At 49.1% G+C, this 25,355-nt stretch overlaps 1 protein-coding gene across 1 annotated transcript in view; it reads right to left on the bottom strand.

Annotated features, from left to right (window-relative positions):
* The window catches only part of INSYN1 (inhibitory synaptic factor 1), a 71,866-nt gene extending 46,517 nt beyond the window's left edge, over positions 1–25,349 (bottom strand). The window contains exons 1-2 of the mRNA XM_006026264.3: positions 25,121–25,349; positions 23,607–24,466 (exon numbers count right to left, since the gene is read on the bottom strand). Of these exons, the coding sequence (XP_006026326.1) occupies positions 23,607–23,777 (171 nt within the window). The 5' untranslated portion in view covers positions 23,778–24,466; positions 25,121–25,349. The remainder of the gene's footprint in view (positions 1–23,606; positions 24,467–25,120) is intronic.
* Between the last annotated feature and the right edge of the window lie 6 nt (positions 25,350–25,355).

Raw genomic sequence — 25,355 nt, 5'->3', positions numbered from 1 at the left:
GTGAGCGGACGAAGCTGGCACAAGAACAAATGCGTATAGACTGGCCATGAATAAATTTTGGCTGGAAATTAGAAGGTGATTCCTAATTATCAAAAGCAGCGAGGTTCTGGAACAGCCTTCTCGTTGGAGCAGAGGGGGCTAAAAGCCGAACCAGTTTGAAGATGGAGCTCGTACAACGTGCTGCCAGCTCCGGGCAGCTTCCCTGGCCAACAAAGACCCCTTCCAGTCCTAGAGGGGACTGATCGCCATGGTAACTAGGCGCCAAATTTAGCAGGCCCCTTGAGACCTAGTGCTGTTTCCAGCCCAGTTCCTGCCCGGTGCAAAGCAAGACGCATGTTATTTTGCAGCCAAGAAGCAAACACAGAGCAAGAAAACTATTAATCCCCGTGATGGGACCTTCCCCAGCTTGGGGGTGGGGAGCAAGGCTTTCACTAGCCCTTCTCGCCTCTCCATTTGGCCAGCGGCTCCAGCTCTTGCCTCCATCAGCAGCACACCCGCCTCTCCTGTAATGAGTCTAATGAGCAAGAAGCTGTGCACTGTGCTCACATGGCTGCCTGCCTGTGTATGGTGCCTGCATGCTAACCCAGCCTCCGTGCTCATTATGGTTCAATTAGCGATGAAACAATAGGGGAGCTGCATGCCCTAGTGGGAAAGCACAGACCTAGTCTGGCCCTACTCTAGGAGCCTAGTCACAGAGTTGTGGGCGATCTGAGCCCCTTGCCTGGTAACTGGGATGACAATGGTAGCAGCAAATAGATAAATGGATCAAGCGGTGAAGGTCACACAGCAAGAAAGCCAGCCTACCAATCTGCCACCAATGACCCCGTGTTAGTTTTAGTGTCCCTGCTGGGGTGGAGGAAACAGTCATATTCCCATGGATCAAGAGATGGCTAAAGGCACTGAAATAAGCCCCTCTAAGGGCTGAGCAGCACACAGTCCACGGGGGGAAATCATGAATGACTGGTGCCTCTAGAGACTGGGGGGCACCATGGCAGTGAGTAGGGACTGGGGGGCACCATGGCAGTGAGTAGAGACTGCCCGTAGACACCAGCATTGGTGTTGGCAGTGGCAAGCAGGGACCGCCCATGGACGCTGGTGGTGGTGGTGGTGGTGAGGGGAGTGCGAGCAGTGAGCAGGGACCACCTGCAGACGCCAGTAGCGGTCGATGGTGGGGAGGGGAAAGAGGGTCAGTGGAGAGTGGCAACTGCCCACAGAAGCCATCAGGGGCTTCAGTGGTGGCCAATCTCATGGCCGGGGGGGCACATGCCCCCCCCTCTCCCCCGCAATGTCACGTATGGGGGAAACGTAAGCATAAGGCTACAGAAAAAATCCTGGGCTTTCATGGGTCAGAGCCTGGCAGAACAGCTGGGAGAGCAGATGCTGTTTTGGTGTGTGGGGCACGAGTGAAGGGAGTACAGAAGAAATCTGTTCAATGGGATTTTCCCTTGGAGATCCCAGCTATTGCCAGTCCAGCACGTGTGGGGGCCCCAATCACCTCCCCAGCTTGGTGGGCTTCCCACAGCACACTGTCAGCACTGAGCTATTGTGCAGGACAGCAGCTCCCAAACTAGGAGTCACAGCCCTTGCGAGTGGAGACAGAAACCACACAGAAATTCAGAGGGAATCACACTAGACACAGAGTTGTGAGGTGACCAGAAGTTGGATTATGAGCCCAGGAGTGGGTATGTGACCCATGAAATAGTGATAACCATTAATATGCGAGTAGGAGCCCAGAGAGTTGGGTTTTGGGTGGAATCCAGTAACGATAAGTCCAAGTTATACCTAAAATGTTTTTGGAAAATGGCTTCTGATTTTAGAGCCTTCATTTTCCAAGCTAAATCTAAAAAGTAGCTGGGGTCTGATTCACAGGAGCACTGAGTTCCTACAGATCCTATTGACTTCTCTGGAAGTGTTGCATGCCCAGCACCTCTGAACTGAAGGACTCTTGGGTCTAAGATTAAGCACCTGTGAGCTGAAGTACCAAAAAAAAAACGGAGGCCCCCTTGGAAAACTTAGGTCTCAGTTTCCTTTCACAGTTCAATGGGGGCAGAGGATAGATCCTTTCTTTTAAAGAGCACTGAGAGTTTTATGGAGAAAAAGCAATATTATCCTCATATTGAACAGCAACTTTCTGGGCCGGAAGGAACTTCACACTCTCTGCATCATCCACTGCCCAAAACACAAGCACTCTCTGTACTTGTGTTCCCGGTCAACTCCGTGGCACTGGCCTTCAAACTCAAGTGCCAGTTCCCCACCTGTGGATTTGTCGTGCCTGGTTAGAATTTCGGGTTTATGCTGTAACTTCCCCAGAGCTCGGAGGCGGTGAGCTTTGGTCTCGATCCATTGCTCAGCTCCCACGCGGGCACTGATATGAGGAACCAAGCCCTAGGACTGTTTCCATTGCAGATCCTGCTTTGGAGGATCCAGGGAGATCTGAGTGTATTAAAACCTGCCTGAAACTATGCGGTTGGCTTGCTAGGAAGAACCATGCATCAGGCCTGCTTCACTTGACTTAGTATGCCTGCTTCATGGCTGTACTTACGCATGGCTATTTTGCTACCCCGTAATCCAAAGCCCAATGAAACGGTCTCCAACTTCAACACTGTTTGGAGCAAGCCTTCTCTGAGCACACAGAGAGAGGTGGGAGGAGAGACTGGACCCACCGCCACTCAAGGCATTACTCTTGGAGCAGAGGGAGGAGCCCCATTAATGTTTAAACACCAGAGCCCCTGGCTAAAGTCCTACCTGCAGGCCCTTTTAACTTATGGTTGTCAAGTGAAGCAAATTTGGATGAGAGCTTAAAAAATGGTGCTGGGGCAGTTGCCAAACTCCTACTGCATTCGTGGATCAATAGGGGAGCCCATGTACCTGCCAATACAGTACCCTAAACAGAGCGCCAGCTGATTAAAAAGAAAGTCACCCACAGCTGTCTCTAGTAGCTCAAACATACCCTAGTTCTTCCTGCTGTGTCACTCCAGGGCAAGGTTCAGAATATATTGGGGGGATTCATTTAAAAATCACTATTTTCTGAGCTTTGCTAAAGGTGTTGTCATTCCATGCAGCTGATGGAGTGAGTTCCCAGGCACCTTTCCTCAGGAAGATATGAGACTTCACGTCCATGTTCGTGGCCCCCACTGAAGTCATAGCGGTTCATGCATCTTCGTAACACAGCCAGTCTCCCAACTCTATCCATGAGCAATGTATAATGCTTTGGAGGACGATCAAAGAGCCCAGCAAGAAGCCAGAGGGAAAAAGGTAGCCCATGAGCCAACTCACCTGAAGGTGACCAACAAAAGCCCAGAGGCAAAGGGTTAATACAATATAATATGATGCAACACATATTCAATGCATATTAAACATTTAAGAGGAAGGTCGATGAACAAGGAAAGGCAACCTAATCCAGAAAAGGTCATCATAACTAGCAACCCAGCCTGGCCTGGCCTTCTTCACTTGTATACCCAAAGCCATAAAGGTTCCTGGGCTCTGAAACACCAGGCACCCTCAAAACACCAACTTGCCTCAGGAGCCCTAGGATACTGGAGGCCTATTAACGTCCAACAGGAAGCTGCATTACACCTTGAGACCATTTTCTCCAGCTTCAACCTACCAGCAAAACCCTACCCTGCCAAACACCCACCTTCTCTGATAGAAATCCACAACATGGTTGGGTTTCCTTTTAACCCCTTCAGGAGGGTAGGTAAACACTTGAAGGCTCATATCATTTGCCTTATTTAGTACTCCAAGAACATCCACAAAGACATCAAACTCCATCGTGAAGCTGTTCAGATTCTTTGCACACCCCCAACCCACCATGTTTGGAGGGCTCTGCCCCTCTGATAGAGGGAAATATGGACTATCTAAACCTCACTGCCAAGCTAATTACTGCAACCAATTGCTGCTTCTTTGCTGAGCCATGTTCTAGCTACACCTGTCTCCTATATGCAGATGCTTTACCATGCACACCTGCTGCTCCTGCTCATCCAGGAATCTCAGGATCAGACCCAGAGTCTGTGCAGTGATCTGAGCAGAGAAGAATGGAATTTCAAAGGGCTCTATACTGCCAAATCCTTCATGGAGAACAGAAGTAAGCCAGTGCTCATCCCTTTGGACAAACCCACCCATAACCTGCTGCAAGTGCTAGCTAGCATTATTGTATAGTCTCGCACATGACATGCACCTAACTGCCCCCCACCAACAGCTGCTGGGAATTAGCGTGTGCATTATAAGGGAAAAATATGGCGGCAGCAGTTTCTGCCTCTTAAGCTTCTAACAGGTGGAAGTGAAAGTAACTGCACCATGTACAGGGAGCAGAACAATGAGCACGCTTAGTTACTAAGTACAAGGAAAGGATTTTTTTCTTTATTTTGGCTTTCAAAAACAAGGGGCATTTACATGAATGGCACGTGCCCCTGGTGGCTGGCAGGGCACGGCCATGCTGGCGGTGGCAGGAGCACAACAGTGGTGACCGGGAAGTTCCCGCAGATGCTGCCGGCACTGTTGGTGGCGGGGGGGGGGAAGCACCGATCAGGGGTCAGTGACCACTCACATGCACCCCCTAAGTGTTGTCCCTGGGCATTTATACATGTCCTCCAGGTGTTGGAGGGGGAGGGGCTTTAATTAGAGTGGCTCCGAGAGCTGCTCTAATTAAAGTACCCAGAGCATCTCATGTATCAGTGTCCCCACACTGAAAAATGATGGTGGAGACACTTTAACCAAAGCTCATTAAATGAGCTTTAGTTGAAGCGCTCCCCGCCCCCCGCTATTTTTCAGTATGAGGACACTACTACACAAGAGAGTGGTAATTACCATGGTCCAGCAGACCTGATTAATCAAGTTCGCTCCGATGCATTGTAATTACAGCACATTGGAGCAGCCTGCTGCACGTGTATAGGTGCCTGAGGCACCTATCCCATTCCTGGGTGTGTTGTATGCAAGAAAATATAGTATTTGTATCCCAGTAGAGAAGCCATGCAAAATTGTGACCCCCGTTGTACATACACATAGCAAGAGACAGATGTTATCTCAAAGAGGTCACAAGAAAGGCAATTTCAGAACTATTATCCTCATTTTACAGCAGGACCCCACAGTCCACTGAGCTCAAATCACTTGCCTATGACAGGGACAGGAGTAGAACCCAGAGCTTTTGCAGCCCAGGCTGGCGCTTTACCACCACCAGCTAGTTATTTTCCCTCATTTTCAACCCATTTATTTTTAAGGTGCTTAACAAAGTTGAAAAGCACCATGGTCTCCCTTTTTACAGCTGCAGAAGATGAGACACTGAGAGAGAGAAACTGGTTTGTTCAGTCACATGATGGATTAGGGATGGGATTAGCTGGGACATGATGGATTAGCTGGGACTAGAACCCCGGTCATCCAAGTGCTAGGCTAGGTGCCAAACTGCACTGCCTTTCCTGACCAGCAGCTTTCTTAGCGCTGCTGTCCAAGCCAGTGCCTCTACCAGCCCCTAGTGGACTTGACAGCATAACCCTGAACACGCATATGCTGCATATTCGCTCCACCAACTAGTGGGAAGAAAACCACACACAAACTTTTCGTGAAAAGGGCCTTGCTGGCATTTCCCAAAACGGCTTCCAAGGAAGGCAACACATGTAAATAATTAATAACACATAAATGATTAATTGGCACTTGTTTCTGAGCATATGATAAGACGGGTTACAGAGAGACTCCCCTCCTGCAGCAGTGATAGGTATAAATGATTGCGCTGGATTGTCTGTTCCAATGTATCTGAGTTCTCTGGATCATTTGATAAACTATCATCTGTTAAATAGTTTGAAAATCATTTAGCTGGGTCTCTAAAACATGTTATTAGAATAATAAGCCATCTTCTCACCATTTACTTTCCAAAGTAATCTCTACTAATCACCTATTGATTACAAAATTATTAAGGTACTTATTATAATAACGCACGCATTTATAGAGCTCCCTTCAACCAAGAGCTTGGAATGCTTTGGAAACGTTAACTAATTCTCTCAGCCCCCTGGAGAGATAAGTCAAGTATTAATGCCATTTTACAGATGGGTAAACCAAAGCCAAATTCTGATCAGTGAATTAATATCGAGTAGTATCTTGGGAAACCTTGCTGATAGCGGCAAGGTGCCACTCAACACAAGCAGCAATCAGATCCTGTCCAATGGAGATTAAGGACCAGGGTTTTAAAAAAGTACTTGTCCTCTTAATTCTTATTGAAGTCAGTGGGACTTAGACACCTAAAAACCTTTAAAAATCTGGGCCTCAATGGCATGATTATCATGTGTCTTTCCAATAACTCAATGGCTTTCATACCATTAGACACCATTTCCTTCAGCTCCTTGATATGTGCACAACAGTAGGTTTTTGCTGTAAAGGTACCTGAAGAATGGCAAGACCGTATGTGGGAACCCTTGACTGTCCAAAGGGTTCGGTACATGGGTGACACAGCATTTCCTAGGAGCAACCCAGAGGCCACACTAGTGGCTTAAAAGTGGTGCAAACAGTCACAAGAGACATAACGGGGAAGGCTTTTCAAGGTGGGGAAGATCTACTAATCGGACCCAGTCCTCCAGTCAAAGTAGAGCCACTGGATGATCCTCTGGAGCCAGGTGGGGCGGGCAGTCACCACCACCAACAGATCCCATCAGCCTCAAAATGTGAGAGAGATCAGACACCCAGATGCCAGGTTCAAGGCAGAATAATCCTTTGGAGACCAGCATTACTGCATCAAAGAGAATGGGCAAATTCAGACTGAGTTTAAATGCCTGGTCCAAGGTTGTATGTTGAGGCAGTGACAGAACGAAGAACTGAATGCCCAGGTGGTGCCTGGGGAAGGTGGGGGGAAGAGGATGCTGAATGCTGAGCTGTGACCCCTGAGCTGGGGGAGCAGGCAACTCTGAATTCAGGGAGTTGAGTAGAAGGAGAGAGGCTGGGAGCAGGGGTGGAAAGGAAACCAGCAGAGCCAGGCTGACAGGGGAGATCTGTGGAAGAAACAGTGAATAAACAGCAAGTGCCAAAAATAGTACTGTTCACTGTGAGCCATGGAGAGCTGTGTGTGCATGTGGGAATATCTCCCTCTCCAGTAACCACAGCAGCTAGTGGTTGGGGAAAGAAACTCTCTTTTTTTCATGGGAGAGCATAGCCACCTCCATCCACCTGAGTCTGAAGGATGGGGAGGACCCAGACAGCTGAATTCCACTCCTGTTCAAAGCATACGCTGAAGTTAATTGGTGTGCAGGTATCTGTCAACCTAATAGGGGAACTCTGCCCAGGAGAAGCCTGACTGCGGGTCAGGACTATGGGGATCCTCAGGATCATGTGGGGAACCCTGGACTTGCGATAAAAATGGCAACGAGCAGAAAATAAAGTGCCTCAACAGACCTGCGTGCAGGAAGCTCCTTACACTGCAGCCAGAGCTCCCAGCCTAAACCGATCAAAATGAAGTCAAGCGGGTGTGGGGTTGATGGGCCAGCCACCTCTGCCCATGTCTCCCCTTGGGCTTTTACAAAAGACTGTAGAGAAGATTACTGTAGGCTCACAAATGGCTTTTGATGCTAGCCACTGCCCTTTGCACAGAGCTGACAGGTGGCATTGCCAATATGCTAGGGCTGCAGATGACTATGCATCTGGGGCTGACCAAGCACAAGGTAGATGTGAGTGAATCAATTTGGAAATGCCAAAGAGGAGGCTCACTCATTACCCGTTTCCCTGCTTTATTTTATTTCAAAAGTGCGATTTCAGTCAAAGATTTAATAATCATTTTCCCTCCACATAATACAGCCCTGTCTTGGAGTTCTGGGGAATAATTATATACACAAAAGAAAAGAGAGAAAGAGAGAGAGGAGACAGAAGAGAGGGGGAGAAAGAGAGATTGTTAAAGTATAATCGAGAATAAAATGGACAACTTCATGGGAAATTTACCAAGATTAATACCTGCGGAGAGAAAGGTGGCATTTCTCTGTGGGATAACAGTGTAATAAATAAATTGATAAAATGGAGACAGTTCCAAGCTAGAATTCTACAGCTGAGCACCCCTGATTTTTGGTGATGTGCACATTCAGATCCAAACATCACTGCTTCCCCTTGTCTTTGTCTCATGAATAGGTTAAACCAGTGATTCCCAGCCAGGGTGCCACAACACACTGGGGTGCTGTAAGATCCTTTTAAGGGTGCCCCTGGGTGCTGCGCAGTATTAGGACTGTTAGGTGTGCAAAACACCCACACGTGATTCACAGGATACGCCCAAAGATTTCAAATAGGGATCCGTGGTGTCAAAAACATTTTGCGCTGCTGTGGTCTTTCTGAGTTCTCTGAGACGGAAAAATCATTCTGTTGTTTTTTTTGCAGTCAAAAAATCAAGTGGAAGCTAAGAGCTGGCATTTTCTGAGGGCACCTTGAGTCTAAAAAGGTTCAGAACCAGAGGGCTAAACTCACCCACCAACCAGAAGGCAAACAGGCTGGTGGGAAGGCAGTTTGCGCCAGGGGTCAGAGAAACAGCCAGGCAGCTAAGAGACTTGAGTTCTATGCCGAGTTTGGCCACTGATCTACAGCATGATCCTGAGAAGTCACCTTTTCCCCCGGGGGTCTCTATTTTGATTACAAGGTCTATAGTGAAGGACCGGTTTGACCATGTATTTGTACAGTGCCTAGCATATCCAGCCCCCTTTGTGCCACTGAAATGCAATAAATTAATAAAAATATAAGGCATCGGAATCCAGGACGTGACTCAAGCTCATTTCTAATTTATAAAGGAGATTTGGGCCAAAAATGGATCCATTTATCCAAGCCTGCCCACACTGTGTGGGGAACAAAGAACTGTGCTCCAGAATCAGAAATTTTGCATTTACAAAAACAAACCCCAGCCAGCAGTATTCTTGCAAAATCAAAACCACACACGTACACCCCCCCTTCTCCAGTGTAAAGGTTGCCTGTTTCTTTGCAGAATTAGAAAGCTCTCTGACACCTCAGGGTAACAAGTTTCACAGATCATATCACAAACTGCTCGGGAAACTGCAAGAAGAATAAAATCCAGCGTCTGCCACATCCAAACACAGTACATCATCTAGTACCTGGCGCACACAAACACAGAGGCCTAAAGAGACAACTTAATGGGTCACTTTCAGGTTAAAATTCATACACCTGATTCTCACCAGATCTAAATTGGCATAGCCACATTATCATTGAAGGATCTATGCTGAGATGCACCACACAGCCAACCAAACAAGGAAGCGCAACACAGTCCATTACTGTAAAAAGTGTTTTAAAATCAGATTCCTTATAGCTCACGCTGTGCATTGCATTCAGCTCGGAAAACAAAGCAATCAATTCCACATTGGTTTTTTGCAGCTGTTTCCCACCTCCCTCCCCCCTTCATGCATGCAATGCTTGGGTTGCAAATTCGCCGGACTCCCAGATGCCAGGCATCTCATGTAATTCTCACGTCCTTGGTTGGCTTGTCCTGCCATCTGGCAGCCCTGTCACTCATTTAAGTTGGGCTGAAGAGTAAAATACTGTGGGGAGCATGTGCTTCACAAAAGCTGGTGGTCTGATTATCTTACCTCTCACTATGCCCCAGCATGGAAGGAACAGTAGAGAGTAATGGGGTGAGATGATGCCAGCACGCTGGTGGGAACAGAAGACTCATTGGTACCAGGATCCTCCCATCACCAGGAAGACTGTGCTATTCTCCCAGCCAGCACTTACCCCATGGCCCTCAGCTGTCTAACTTGTTCACCACACTGAGGTTGCCCCATCAGCACCCAGTTGGTACTATGCTGTTGCCAGGCACCTCAAAATCCCCCACTGTCCACTGATGCACCAACCTAGGGACACCCTCCCTCATGCCTACCCCAACATCTCAATGATTAAAGCTGCCGAGTATCGTGCTACTGTGTTTTACCTCCGCTGCTGCTGGAAATGGGGTGTGTTGACGATGAGCAAATGTTTATGGTCATATGCAAAATACCTGGGAATATGCAAAATGGCCCATGAAATGATTTGCACGAAATTAGTAGCAGAGCAAGCAACCAGGGAATATACACATTCAAACAAACTATTTCCACGGGCATTTCAATTAAAAAGGAAGAAGGAAGGAGAAAGAGAGATGCTGGGCTGATGAGCTATTGCAGGCTATGGCTCAGCAGAGGCTTGAGGCATGAGGGTGATCCAGCACTAGGCTGGACCTCTCTGTACCAGTTTGGCACTGCTCTTGAGGCTGCTGCTGGAAAATAATCTCCACCTAGTTCACTCTTGTTCTGCATGCTCCAAGACTAGAACTGGATATTCCCTAACACTCTTGTCAGGACCGTCGCCTCTTGCTTGCTGTTCAGTAGTGGGGAGCGGGTGCCCCAGAGTGGCCTCACCACCCCTCCAGATCTGAACGTGGAGTGCACAGAGCAAAGGTAAGGGTGGCTGTGGCTTATTTTTGGTGGCTGCTCCAAGACCAGCCTGGAGCTCTTGACTCTGTAATTGTGGTTGTCCTGCCTGTGGGGTTCCCATCAGCTGAGCTCCTCAGGTTTCTGTCTCACTGGGCTACAGCCAACTGCCCCTTCCCCTTGAATATTTGGGAGTGCTGAGTAGGACTCACATCCCCAGGGACAAAGGGTGGAGTGGCGATGTTGCTTTACTCAACGCTGACCTTATCTTCTACCAGGGCCCAAATCAACCCAATGGCACCTCCTTCAGGAACAAAACCAAACAGCCCTTTGTCCCTTGCCGACATCCCCTTTCCCCCATGACCCTAGAGTGCTCAATGACAGGTTGCATCACACCAGACCATGGCTCATTAAGAACTACTGGGTGGAGCGCTCCTGTCAGTCAAGTAGCTTGTCAGTCTGTAAGAGCTCAAAAAGGGCGATGACTTCAATTGGTGACTCTGAAACTTCCCTGAGAGGGTCACATACCCCTTTTTAAGTTTGCTCTACTGCTGTGTGCACCTACAGGTCTCTGTAATGGATAATAATCATAAAAAGGTAACACTTCATGTCAGTACCACTGCATTGTAACCTCTTCAGTAACTTAGGGGATATGGTATAGTTGGCCTCCATTTGTTTTTCTTTCATCTTTCCCCTTCACTTCCCTTTTGCTTTCCCATGCCCTCCTCTCACATACCTTAGAAAGTTCTCCGCATATGCCCAGAGGTACATGCACCCTAGTCTGAGAATCCATTGACTAACACTGCAGCAAATCAAGGACTACCTTGACATGGGTATGCCTCTAAGTCACTGTACTGAGGAAATAAGCCCCAGATACCACTTTGGCTCTATATGCATCAGTCCCAGGCACCAGGATCTGAAGGCACCTAGGGGGTGCCCCAAACCACTGGTTTTAAGTAGGCTGCAAAGCCAGGTCTTGAGCACAGAGTTCAGCATGCCCCCCATTGTGTTTTCACCACCTCATTTCCAGGATTGATGTGCATGGAGTGCAGCTGTTGGGTGAGTGCATGGAAGCTGTTGGGTGGGTCTCATTTCCTCAGTGCCTTGCCTGAAAGCCCTTCTGCCACAGTGTAGACATGCCTTAAGTTGTACATTAGGACTTTTGAGAGAGACCAAGAACGTAAAGCACAGGTCTCTTATCATTTGGGATAAAACAGGATCCCCATTCACTATGAGGGTCTATGACTCACAACTGAACAACACTCAGTCCAGGCCCTAGCCCAGTGCATGCACCCACCAGCCAGTTCACTACACTGCTGTCAGAGTTGCTCTGCTTTATATGTCCATCAACAGCATATCAACTCAGCACAGCTGTGATCATGGGACACCATATCAATCATTATTAAGGGCCCAGTTGGCATCCCACTCAATCAGCTCTACTGAGAGGGTTCTTTTTATGTTGTCGCCACTCAACAAGAACTTTCAGGCCTGTATATATAATTTCATTTTAATTAAGATTTACCTTTAATCTAAGTGAGCCCCTAGGACTGTAAAAGCTGCTTGGTGTTGAATTCTTAGCAGCCTCCCTGGGCCTGGTAAGTAATGCGTACTGTTTGGAGCACAGCTCTACTCGCTGTGTTAAAGAATCCCCACGTCTCTAGGGCAGCAGGGTTGCATAATAGGCAAATCAGCATTATCTGTCGCCTTAGATCCAGCAGGCCAACTGCATCATGCCCTGAGGAAGAGGCATGGGATCCATCCCTTCCTTGCCTCCTGGCTTCCGTATCTCAGCTGAATTCGACATTCCCCACAGCTGCCTGCCTCTCACGTACTGGCCACCGGAGAGGGGAACATCTGGGATAGCTCGGGGCCTCGGCCCAGAGTCAGCTCCCACCTTGCTTGATATGACAGCTTTGCTTGATGGGAAGCACCTGCCCGTCTCTTTCCAGATCTCTGCAAACCGTTCCCTTCCCCCCTGTTCCTGCCTCCAGCTTGCTCTCTCCCACAGCGCTACCCTATACACCAAGAGCACTGGCAATTCTGTGCCTCTGTTATCATGTCATTCTATATTATCTCTGACGATGATCACTGCTCCAATTTCCTGCTGTAACTCCATTACAGAAGGCTGTAACAACCGGATCTAAATTCCCCACAGACTTAGATCTGAATCAAAGTCAGAAGTGGGCCCTTCTCTGGGGAAGGGGGAGGCAAGATTTTGAGCCAAGTCTGAATCCTCAGAACCTCAACCTTGCAGTGTTCTCCCTGTCTAGCTTTCATGGTGCAAGGACTATTTCTGTACCCAGCTAAGTGGTCTGGACTGCAGTGCTAGAATGCTTGGGGTCTGGATATCAGCCCAGATCCTCAGCTGGCACAAATCATAGCTGCTTTAATTGAAGTCAACAGAGCTGAGGGTCTGCTGCCATGTGAACTCCATGTACAACTCTCATTGCCTTCAGTCAATGGGATGATGGGCTCCAGGGTCAGTTTAGGACCAGCATGGCTCATTTGGAGTTAAGGAATGGCTCCATGAGGCAGAACTACATGGAAGTTGTTGGCAGCTGCAAATATTCAGCACCTCTGAAAATCAGGTCATTGAGGTACCTACATACAGAAGTGGACAAATCACTTTAGGCACCCAGTTTTGATATAGCACATAAAAATGCACACCAGAACAGTGCTCAGACTGCAAAAATCAAGTACTCAAAACCTGGGAATGGCAAATTAAGACTGTTTATGTAATTCAGCCACTTGATGTGCTCTGTTGCGATCTTTGATTATGTGATCACATACTATTTTTGCCACAGATTCTCATTCATTTTGGCTGGCGCTCAGTGGATGAGCAGATATGCGCTCTTCATGCTCTCTTCATTGTTCAATGCATGGCCCCATTCCTTATGTACTGCCCGTCCTTCAAACTCTCCTCCAGAGAAAAATAAATGAATAATTCTGTTTATGACACTCATCAGTAGAGCATCCATGGGCTTCACAGAACTGATTTATTTTCACATCCACGCTCCCCTGGAGGCAAGGGTGTGGTATTATCTTCGTTATACACTTGAGGAGCAGGGGCACAGAGAGAGAGAAAGTGTCCACTAAGTTTGAGTGTCTAATTTGAGACACCCAGGCCTGCATAACATTAATGTAGCACTTCACACATTCAAAGCGCAGCTGCCACCGACTTCCATCTGCAGCTGTGAGTGCTCAGCACTTCTGTAAATTAGGGTGACAAGCTGGACACCCAGAAAATGAGGAACACATCATTAATGACCACCTGAGAAGTGCCCCTTCAGCAGAATTGTGCGCATGACTTCCTGAGGTTTTAAAAACAGCAACCAGAAGAAAATTCACCCAAAATTTCACTGTGTAGAAACATATTGACATTTGTGTGGGTCATCAGGAGGCTGGAAACTTTTGATCTACCCCACCAACCTCTGCCTCTCAAGTTAACTGATACTGAGAGTCGTTGCAGACAACCTGAAAGTGCTAGACATCTGTAAGTACAGGTACTGCAACCTGTGTTACCCGTAGAACAGCAAAAGTGCGGCTTGAACTCAAACCAAATGCGTGCGCGCGCGCGCACACACACACACACACACACACTGCTGTGCTGTCCTTTCGACCCAAAACGCCTGCAATTTAGAATAAACTGCCCAGTTTATCCGTGACTTCTCCTTAACACATCGGTTAAAGATGCCTTGCAACCAGGTCCGCTACCTGCACAGCCTAACACTGAGCTGTTTACAGAACTGCATACACTGCAATTCAAAAAATTCATTCTAGTGCCATATTAATCATGGAAACACATGAACCTATCATCAGTAAACAGTGGTTGCTCAAGTTCAAGGCTGCTTTTTGGGGTTTTTTTCAGGCAGGTGGATACAGGAGCAGTGGAAGGAAGGTGGATACAACTGAGATGTTGAATAAGGACTGCTGTTTATTTTCTTGCTTTTCCTAGTTTGTATGAACGGAACATGCAGGCTACGAGCCTGATCTCCAACTTAAGTTTTCTGTGTGTGTCTGTATCTGTGCATGTGCCTGCCCCCCCCCCCCCCCCCCCATGGTGGGAGAGGTTTGGCAGCTGCATGCTTAAAGTATATTCCTACAGCTCCAGAGACTTGAGTCCAACTCTTGCTCTGTATCCTGTATATAGATATATGGTCTGAGGCGGCATTTGTGGCTGAATGTAGTGTAAACCACATCACGCCCCTGCGTGTGGCTGGCTACAGAACATGGTCTACCCTAACCATAACGGGCAGATGGGCTGCTAGGCTGGGGCAGACTTGTGGTCCGTTACATGGAGACTGAGCCGCAAAATTTGGATCTGGATTTCAAAAGCATTAAAAACCAGGAATATTCCTTCTAGGGGTTTAGCATTAGCTAAACATTGACATCAGATTCCTTGGTACCCATCCCTTCACCAAATTACTTGGCTGCTTGAAGCCAGGGTGTGAATTCAAACCGGTCTCATTACAGAGACTCACCCAGTTCTTTGACTTGAGCTCAGTCCACATAAGTCTGCAACCCCCCGATTTCAGTTTGGGTGGTTCACGCCAATTAGACCTGAAATCACGGGGGCTTCCCACCACTCTGCTATGCCCTCTAGTGGAGTTTCTTTGTGCTGTCCTTGTGCAGTCTTAGCCTCTTGCTTAAGGGCTGGGGTGGCGTGGGCACTAATATAGCAGAGGCGCTCATGTCACGGCCTGTCGGGTTCCAATGAAATCTGTGAATTCTGCTAAATACCTTGTCACAAGGATATGAAACAGGAAAGGAAGGCTTAAGGGCTTGCACACCCCAGTCAGCATGTTTCCTACCTATGTTTTCACAGCTTCTCCCAACAAAGGTGCAGCAAAAGGCTCTGGGCTCTTTCTAGCTCCAGCGGATTGCTTGGCGAGTCTTTGGGCTGGTGTGTTATACTCCCAGATCATGTTGTTGTGTAAGGTTTAATGCATCGCTGTATAAGTGGTATAAATTGCCATAAACTTATATGGACATGCTATTAAAGTATTTTAAACTGTTAAACTTTAGGACTCCTCTTCTGGCAATGGCCTCATGTCCTGGATACGTTAGGCACACATAAGCAGCCTGTGCATCTGTGAGCACCATATGGCTCTTCTAGGGAAACCACAGCTCAATTGGCCAGGATTTCAAAGTAGCTGATGTCCAGTCTTGTTGCTGGAGTCCATGGTAAAATTTATCACTGGGCCATTCTCCTTCTGGGAAGGTACACTGCATACCAGCAATGAAGTGCATTTTACAGTGGATGCTGGATGCGTCTCCCATCACATCCTCAACCATTCAGAAGTGATCTCCCTGGTAGCATTTCCACAGGCCAACTGGAATGCCCCTTGCATAAGGAGGCAAGGTAGAGAGTACGGAAGCAGGGTTGTTCTGGGGACAGTGAAGGGGTCCTGCAGTAAACAGCTATCAGGCAGGCTCTGGCTGGCTTTCAAACCCACGCACCAAAGAAAAACCAACCCCCCTGAAAAAACACACAAAACCCAGCCATGGCCCATGGGTCTCTATGTACTCAGACACAGAGAACTGCTAATGAAAGCTACCATCCCCCACTCTGCCCCAGCCACCCTCCTGCCATGTGGCTTTTAACTGGTGTTTGCCAGCAATTTTAATATCCAGGTTGCAGCTTAAAAATAAAATTCCTTCACAGGCCAGTTTTGCCCTATTCTACTTGACAAAAGTTAATCATTTTCATCTTGCATTTCTAATGAAATTAAAATGAACCTGGTTCAGACACACAGGAATTGCTAGATCAGCCCAGACTAATAAACCATCAGTGCCATTGCTCCATCTCCGACAGTTGCCAACCTCAGTTGTTTCAGAAGCCACATAATGGACAGTTATGGATCAACCTGCCCATAGAAGGAGTTTCTTCCTAACTCCCGCAGTTTATGGTTGCCTTATTGCCTAAACAAAATGGTTTATTTCCTTTATATTTTTTCTCTCCCGTTTAATAGAAGAGCAGATGTTTGCTTCACCCATAAAGAGATCTGGCTCTATCCAGTAACAGGAAGTTCCACAGGTCAATTCTGCTTTGTGTAAACTCTGTTTCCTTTCAGGAGTTTTCCATTTTGGCTTATGTCCCCTTAATCTGGTGCTATAAGAAAGGATAAATAGAAGTAGCCCGTTATCATATCTCCCACTGTCATAGCAGCATTTGGCTCTAAAGTAAGCCTGTTCAGGTCTCCTGATGATGAATGCTGCCCTCACCCCTCCAAGTTCTTTGAATGCGTCTCTTGCCATCTGCTATTTCTGCTGTATCCTTTCAGCAAAGGGGTGCCCGACATGCAATGCTACCCAGCTTCTTCGCATCTCATTCCTGCAGAAACCAGCAGTAACAGGCTAACATCAGCCTGCCTGGAGGAAGAAAGCTCACACTGCAAAGACTGCTGCCAGCCAGGAGGGGGAGCAAAAGCATTTTGGGTGGGATTTTCTCATAAATTCAAGTGGGCCAAACAGTGCTCCCATCAAAAATCAGCAGCTGATCTGTGTCTGGGAACAGTTAGGCCACGGGGAGCTGTACCACTCACTTCAATGGCAGCAGGGTTTAGCTGGTGCTGGGCACCTTTGGACATCTCTGCTGGATGAGCAGAAAGGGGACAAACTCCTTGTGCTAGCCCAGAGTGCTAAAGGATTAAGATAGCACCCAGCAACCCCAACTGGCAATCAACATCCAGCTGTGCCAGGTACTATACGGATGCTTAGTGAGAGATTGGCAAAGTGTTTACAATCTAAACAGAGCGAGAGGGTAAGAAGGGAAACCAAGGCTCAGATAAGGGAACCCCTACCCCACTCCGCAGCCTTAAATTCTTCCTAAATCGCACCCTGCTCATCAATGGAGAAGACCAAGAACCTGAAGAGTTCAGCTCCACTCCACAACCCTTTTCCATGTGACTGATGGAATCTCTTTTAATCAAGATACAAAAAAAACAGATTGGGAACAGCACTAGAAAGTCCAGGGCACGGAGCAATTCCGCAGTAGCTGCTAAAACTTGGACTGCAGCAATGGAGTCACTCCCACCTTTAGAATGGGCAGACAATCCAGAGTGAATAAATAAAAGGATTTATGCTCTTTTTTTATTGCTTCTTCCTCCTTGTGAACATACTAATATGCATAGTCATCCGGCTGTATGCCAAAGGAACCCCTAAGAGCCCCTTCCCGGCCAAGACTGAGACATTACTGTACACACATATGCAGCCAGAACAGCTGCCCATCATACAACCCTGTAGTTTAACTAGGCAAGAGAGATAAGGGAAGGGTTTCAATTCCCAGTGAATAGATAGAGGGATCTGAGGTTCACAGTGATGAAATACCCTCCCTGTGGTCATGATCTTCACTGAGCCCCGTTTCCACTTGGCAGACTGGCAAAAAAGCTAAGAAAATAAGCAAGGAAGAGTACCCAAGGTGACAGTGGTAAGACTGGGAGACAGACCCAGCTCTCGTGAGGTATGACCAGCTCCGTTTCTTTAGGTTTGCTTGCTGCTCAGAGCAAAATGCTTCCTGAAACACCCATTTCTGCCTCATGTGGGACGTCGGTTGGTTGCGACTAGACAGCATCCACAAGCTGAACTCTCAACTGGGCGTGTGAAGTCAGATGGTTGAGCTGGTTCTGCCTTGTGTCCTTGGCTGCACCCCAAAACTTTGCTGTTTTGGCTTTGACCACTGGCTGATTGCACAAACCTCAGAGTCAGGGTGGGGCAGTGTGGGCGAGTGGGTTGGGCAGCAGAAGGGGGTGCAGAAAACCCAGTTCAGCCATCATGAAGCCATGGAAAAAAAAAAAATAATGAAGCCTCTGTGCTGCAGTTTCCCTCCATCTCTCTTTCAACTGCAAACTCTCTGGAATAGGGACTGCCTTTCACTCGCTGTACAGCGCCTGGCACAAAGGGATGCAAACTTCACTTGGGGGATGCTAAGCACTATGCTGCTGTTATTGTTACAACATTCAGTTCCAATAAATTAGCATAAAAGGCACATAGCTAGGCAAAAGGTCAAACATTTCAATGTATAAAACCTGTTCCCCTGTCCACACACTAATAAAGCCTATGAAACAACCCATTGTACGGGAAGACCAAGAAGGGCAGCTTCTTCCTGCAAAGCAACACCATTTGTCCAATCTGTCTTTTAAGTTAAATTTCAATCAAAAAGCTGAGGTCAGTTCTGATACTACAGCCTTTACAGAGAACAGGCAGGATTCTCCTTTCCCCGCAGGTCTCTTTACACCTCCCTGGCCTGTGTTAGGAAGGAGGTCAGGGTAGATGATCAGAAGAGTCCCACCTGGCCTTAAAAAAAAATCTATGACTCTATGAGAAGGACTTTAAAGTGAGCATAAATTATATTTGCTCTCATTTTAAAGCCTCTTTAAGCTGCCAGAGCAGTGTGAAGTCATCTCACCATAACTGAAAAATGGCTTCACATTCTGATTTTTTTTTTTTTTTTTAAATCCTGTAGATTTTTATTAGGGTCTTTTGGTTCCCCTGTTGATGTTCAGAAAAGCTCCCCCCCACCAAGGCAGAAACTGTAAAGTGAAAAAAACAGTGAATTTGTCTTTACAGGAAATGTGTTCAAGAGCATGAAGGAAACATCCTCTTCTCTTTACTCCTCTCAGATATAACACTTCTACGTGTTCCTTAGAAGCACAGGAGATTCCCTCTGTTAGAGATGAGACATATGCAAGCCAAACACTGCTTACATTTCTGAGGCCAAACTGCAGCTATCCTGGGGTAGAACGAGGTCTGGTTCTCAGTGGGAGGCAGGGATCCCTTAGGAACTGAAACACTTCACCTACTAGAAACACAAAGACACTTCCCAAGGTTGAGAGTCACATGTGGACAGCCAATGACCAACCCAAGGGCAACACTACGATGCACAAAAGGGACAAGCCTTAAAACACACGTTCTTGTGGGCTTGGCTGGTAAGAGGAACGTGCCTGCTAACCTTCACTTGCTAATCAGTATTAATACCATGCTCCCTGCCTTCCATGCTGAAGGATTTCAGAATATATTAGATCAAGACAGGCTGCAAATTCTCCAGCAGCTGCTTTGCCGTCTCATTGAAAACTTGGTTAACTGAGCAACAAGCATGGAGTAACAATGGGTGTGAGTTTACGCCAGAAAGCAAAGAAAGGAAAAGGCAGCTTCAAGTGAAATGGCAGGGGGGGGTTTAGGTAGTAATTATCGTGTTGGAGCTGGGCCAGGAGGTTGGGGTTAAAGGGGCTTTGCTTTTGTGAGAAGTTCCAAGCAAACTTTAAAAGAACATAAAAGCGCAGGCTGTCAGTGCCTATACAATGTACAGTGCATCATGCCGAAACATTAGCTGTTACTGATTCAGAGGGGAAACGAACCAGGTACTAAATGTTGGACCCCGCCGCTCAACTCATCCACGCCTTCCCACCGAATAAGTGAACCACTATCAGAATCATGACCCATGTTACGGGTGGAGAACAGGCCCCGAGTCATCCAACTCCACTGCCAGACGTTTCCCTGGAGGTCTTTGTTCCAGCGCTGACCTGGCTTGCCCCTACTGTGTTTGTAAGAGCATAACGGATCACGTGGGAGTCTCAGTTGTGGAGTCAAACCTATGGGCTCCAAGAAGCCAGCTGCGAGATGAAGCTCTCTAAATAAACACAAGAGCTCTCCGAGCAGCTGCCCACCTCGGGTGGGCACAAGACTGAAACAGAGCTGGGGTAGGAGCCCTGTATCCCGACTGCTCTGTTCACCAGCTCTCAGGATTTATAAGACGACCCACACTTCTGCCCTTCTATCTGAAGATCTCAAGGCATTTTATAGGCATGGATGGATTTAACCTAGTGAAGCAGTTAAACATCACACTCCCTGCTGCATGGACATGCAAATTGATTTTCTTGGCTCCTACAGGGATAAACCCTACAATTTAGACATTATTAGCACTACAGTCTAACCAGCTGAGTTTACTAACAATCAGCCTGCCTGGACTACAACCCGGATCTTCTTAACTACAAGATCAGCAATCCTGCCCTCAGAGGCATTTCTTCTCTAACTACTATTGTGCCGATAGCCGTGAAAATACACACATTATCTCTTCTTCCCTCCATCCCCAGTTTTGCTCCGTAATCCCCAAACCACTAACATTATCATTTCCACTTCCCCCTGTGGCAGGTATGAATGGCTTTTTCCAAAGGAGAGACAAGTTATTCATTAGTCAAGTGAGCACATACAAGGCTGATTGGTCTTTTCCCTTCTGTTCAGCTTAGCTGTTTGTCCAGGATTTCTGGGCATTGCTGTCTCCATAGCAGGGCTACAGAGAGTTTACACTGGCTTAAAACCAAAATGAAAGGACACATATCAGCCAAATTGTCCTAATGACGTGTTATGCCTTCTAGACTCCAAGGTAGTCCATGAGACAAAGAGGACAAACGCATGTATTTCGTGAACCCAACAGCTCCGGACTCAGTAATTCATCAATGCTAAGATGCCCACACATCTACCAAGTCTCCTCAGCCAGCTCACACCCCAGGACACAGGTCAAGTATCTCTGCATAACCAGATTAGGAAGAAAAGCAACAAGCCACAACAGGCTGTAGTCCCTCCCTCGCTCCATACCTTTGCGAGCCTTTTGTGCATCGACTTGTAGTGTTGGAGGAACTCCCAGTGGCCAAGAGGCAAGTAGAGTAGGAGTTGACCCAGAGGTTTTTCCGTGACTTCCTTGAGTCCCATCTGATTCCCACATAAAGCTCTGCCCTACTACTTCCCAGGAAGAGCTTTTTTGGGGAAGGTAGCAAGGGCTGGACTGTAGCTATAAACTGTGGCCAAGAGAAAGAATAGAAAGGAATGGAGCTTCCAGTGACCAAAAAGGGTCCTAGTTAGTTGGTGGGCTCAGCCAGAGGTCCATGGTGGGGTGGCAATCCTCCCTTAAGTCACCTGGGTGAATGCAATCCCCCTTGTATTCTCCTTGTCACAACACCCTTCAGGTGACTATTGCTGCTGGATGTGCAAATACAGAGACTGAATGACAGACTAATAAAGGTCCCCACTGACTCCAGTGGGCTTTGGCTCAGGTCCATGAAGCAGCAGCTGTACTCTCCTGCCACACCGTGGACACACAGGGGCATGTGAGAATAACACCATGTGACCCTCCCCATCTTGCAGACCAGGCCCAATTCAGCCTTGAAAGGGAATGGGGCAACAAGAGAAAAGAAAGAGTCCAGGTTAAACCACTGGAAAGATGAAATTCACTGAACAAAATCCATCCCCGGTATGACTCAGAGTCAAGTAAGAGTTGACGCTGGCACAAGGCATTTATCACGCACAGTTTCTAGTACTACATTTTAGGCTATCCAGTGTTTTCCATTAGGACCTTCTATTTCCGCTTGCTGAAATGTCCCAACATCTGTCCCAAAGTTGCTACTCCATCCCCTTCATGCAACCTGTGGAAATTTGGGGTGCACTCCCTCCAACTATTTTATTTCACAGGAGCGGTAAACAAGCATCCTCACACTTCCCCACTGAGATAAACCTCAATCTGCATTTATTCTTTGAACAGGGTGGCAGCAAAAAATGGCCAATGTCCGAATTCAGATGGACCAGATATAGGACAACTGTATATTACTGGCCTTCGATTATGGGAGGCCAGTGTGAGATACTGATGCCCTGAATTCCAGAGGTGCTGTGTTGCAGGAACTCAAGGCTGAAACATTTGTAACCCACAATAAGTGGTCACATTTGAAAAAGTCAGCCAGGACACCGGTCCCATCAGACTGCATTCAGGGTGGGGGAAATGGGTCAGAGAGCACGATTCACCTTCCATCATTAACCCCAGAGCAAAGGAGGTATGAGACATCACCACTCCAGTGTGATAGCACGGGAGCAGGTGACAACACAAAGCTCCAGGTGCTGGAGAATTGGGCCCTTCTCCTTCATTTGGCTTCAGGAGTGAAATCAAACCTACAGAATCTCAGGAGGCTGAAAAAAAAGTCAGAAGGCTTTGAAGGAACAGATCTGCAGCTGCATCAGCACAGAGCCAAGGAACTATATGGGTTTATGGACTGGGCCCTGTGATCTTAGCAGAACCTGTTAATGCCCTGGCTTGATTTGGGACATCCATGTACATGCTCCCAGACTAGTTTGTGCAGTTCCAGGCCTGCTACCCAGACAAAAAAAGCAAAAAAGGAAGGTGGCAAGAGCTCACAGGTCTGAGCGAAATGCCCTTGCAACTAAAATTGCAGGCAGGAGGGAGCAGTGGGGGGAATCCTCCGATTTCAAGACTTCTCTGTGGTATTTGCGGCACTCTGCAACACTGCAAATTCCCGAAAAACAAACAAGCCAAGGAAACCCAGCTGGAAAGCAGCAAGTTTCTCTCTCTCTCCAGCAGCAAAGCTCCACCCTTTGCTAGGGAGACTGATAGGATGTTGCCCTAATTAGCCCCCCACAGCATGGGGCCAAATTTAGCCAAACATTTCAATTCGATCCCCTTTCCCCCACCCCCCCATCAACCAGGAGCAGGCATGGCCTTCAGCACCTCCTGGGGTCACTGGAAGACATAGCCCCGTCTCTCCACCCCTTCCCCATGCTCTTAAAGGGGAAGGAAGCAAGGACATTACATGCAAACAAACTGTGACAGCCGCACTAAACAGTCGAAACCAGCCAGAAACGTGAAGAGTCAGCAAGTGACCACGTTGTAGGGCACCGCCACATTAGACACACCAGGGCCAGTCTCCGCTGGGAGCACCTGATCCACCTACGGCCTAGTGACCTCTGCTCCCCTGTTGGGCTCGATTCAGCTAAGGGAACCTTGGCTCAACAGCTGGGGCTGGGCAGGCAATGCACCCTCCTTTTGCAAGCTCAGATCCTTCTCATTCCTCCTGCACCAGGCAACAGTCCTGGAGACCTCCAGCTCAGGGCTAGGATGGAGCTGTTCCATACACCCAAGGGGATGGATCTCGGCTTCTCTAAGATCTCAAAGGGGATCTGATCTGATCTCCCAGCCAGGGGAGCAGGGGAAAGCCAGGGACCCTTGGGTCGCTTTGTGGGGATAGTTCTCCACCCCCATCCCTAGCGCAGATCAGGACACCGGGAATGATCTGTAATGGGATAAGTGTGGGGTGGGGGGGAAACTCAACCTGCCCTGAGCAGACACATATAGCCAGCAGAACCCGGTGGATCCTGCTCCAGGCCAACCAGTGCTTCTCCTAAAGTTTGCTGGAGGAGACCACATGCCCCCAACCCGGCCACTGCCTTCCCTGGTGCCTTTACCTCGCGGAGCTCCTTGGCCACCTCCTTGAGCTCCTGCAGGATCCCTTCCAGCTGCCCAATCACCATTTTCATACGGCTCCGGATCCGCTCCCTCTCGCTGTGGCTCCTGCTGCTGCTGCCGCTGCCGGGGTCGTCACTGGGCTGCGTGTCCTGCGAGCCCCGCGCGTTCATCCTTCACCAGCTGCTGGGGTGCCCAGGCGAGGCGGCGCTGTCCATGCTGCTGCCCCCCAGCCTGGTGGCCTGGAGTCCGCGGAGCCGCTCTCGGCCGGGGAGCTTTCACCATCTTAACGTCCCCCACCGCCAGGGAGCCCCAGCCACACTCTCGCCTCCCCCGCCACCAAGCCAGGTAACGCTCCGGGGGGCATCCAAGGATAGGGCTTGTTGGAGACCGCTGGCTGGGCTGCTGCTTTGCACTACGATACGCACCTCTGGGGGCTGCCGGGTAGGGGTGGTGGGAACGGTAAAGGGGGGGTCCCTGTCCTGGCTGCCAGCAATGGGAGGCCTCGGGCTAGGGAGTGAGGGGGAGGTGGCTCAGAGGGGGCATCAGCATGGCTCAAGGGGGATTGGTGCCTGGGGATCCTGGTCCTGGGTTACCCCCCCACTCTCTGCCCTGTGATCCTCAGGCTTCACCTGCCCTGCTCCTGCCTGGGCCCCCCCCCGATGGGGCGGCTTGGATCCTGGCGTCAGCAGCAGCCACCTCTTCTGCGGGACGCGGGGGAGCTCTACCCAGGTGCATCCAAGGAAGCAGATGCACCCAGGCCTGCTCCGGGGATGCCTGCAGTGGGAAGTGAGGGGGTATGAAGAATGCACCTAAACCCCCACGATGGTTTCCTGGAGGGCAGCAGGTCCGCAGCAGCCTCCTGCGGAGAGAAAGAGGAGAGCATCAGGGGAATGGGAGCAGCTAGAGCCTGCAGGCGACCCCAATGCCAGGCAGGGGATGGGGGAGAGAGGAAGTTAGCCCCACTCCCCTCCAGCCCCAGAAGCCAGTGGGGGGGGGGGGATGTCCCCATATCACTCCACCACCAGCCCCTAGACAAGCCTGGGGGGCCCTGGATCCCAGCCTCCAGAGCAGATCCCCAGCCCTGACCCCACAGGACCTCTCCATGCCCCCAGCCCTGCCTTGCAGAGAGAGAGAGAGAGAGAGAGAGAGAGAGAGAGAGAGAGAGAGAGAGAGAGTGTGTGTGTGTGTGTGTAAATCATCAAGACACAGCCTCCTTCTACAGTCAGTAGCAAAATGCCCCCCTCTTCTCCCCCACACAGGCACCCACTGACCTCTGCCTTGCCTTGCCTTGCCCTGCCCAGCCCCTCCCCTCCCCGGGGTGCAGAGCTCCCAGGTTTGCCCTGGGGCGGCTGGAGGGACGGCGGCTGGAAAGGCACAGCCATGTGCCCCACTGCCCCCCGCCCGGGCACCCGGCAAGCAAGCAGAGGCATGTGGCACAGGGGAAAGTGCAGGCTGGAGGCGGGAGGAAATCAAAGGAGCAAGCAAAAGCCCCGGGAAGCAGCAGGCAACTTACTGGTGCCCCCGTCTCCTCCAGTCCGGGCGGGTCTGGCCCCGGCTCCTCTCTGCGCTTCCTGCGCTATCGGGGCTGGGGGCTCAGGGCCGCTGTCCCTTGGCGGTGCCCAGAGGGGCCAGCGGGCATCTCCTTGGGCAGCCGAGGAGCGGGGCGGGGGGCTCAGCCCCTGGCAGCATCTCGGGCGAGAGCCGGCGAAGGGCTCCCCGCCCTGGTCCTCGCTGCTCCTCCGAGGAGG

This window comes from Alligator sinensis, unplaced genomic scaffold (genome assembly GCF_000455745.1).
Source record: "Alligator sinensis unplaced genomic scaffold, ASM45574v1 scaffold492_1, whole genome shotgun sequence".
Lineage (NCBI taxonomy): Eukaryota > Metazoa > Chordata > Crocodylia > Alligatoridae > Alligator > Alligator sinensis.
This window is presented reverse-complemented; position numbering and strand designations above follow the sequence as displayed.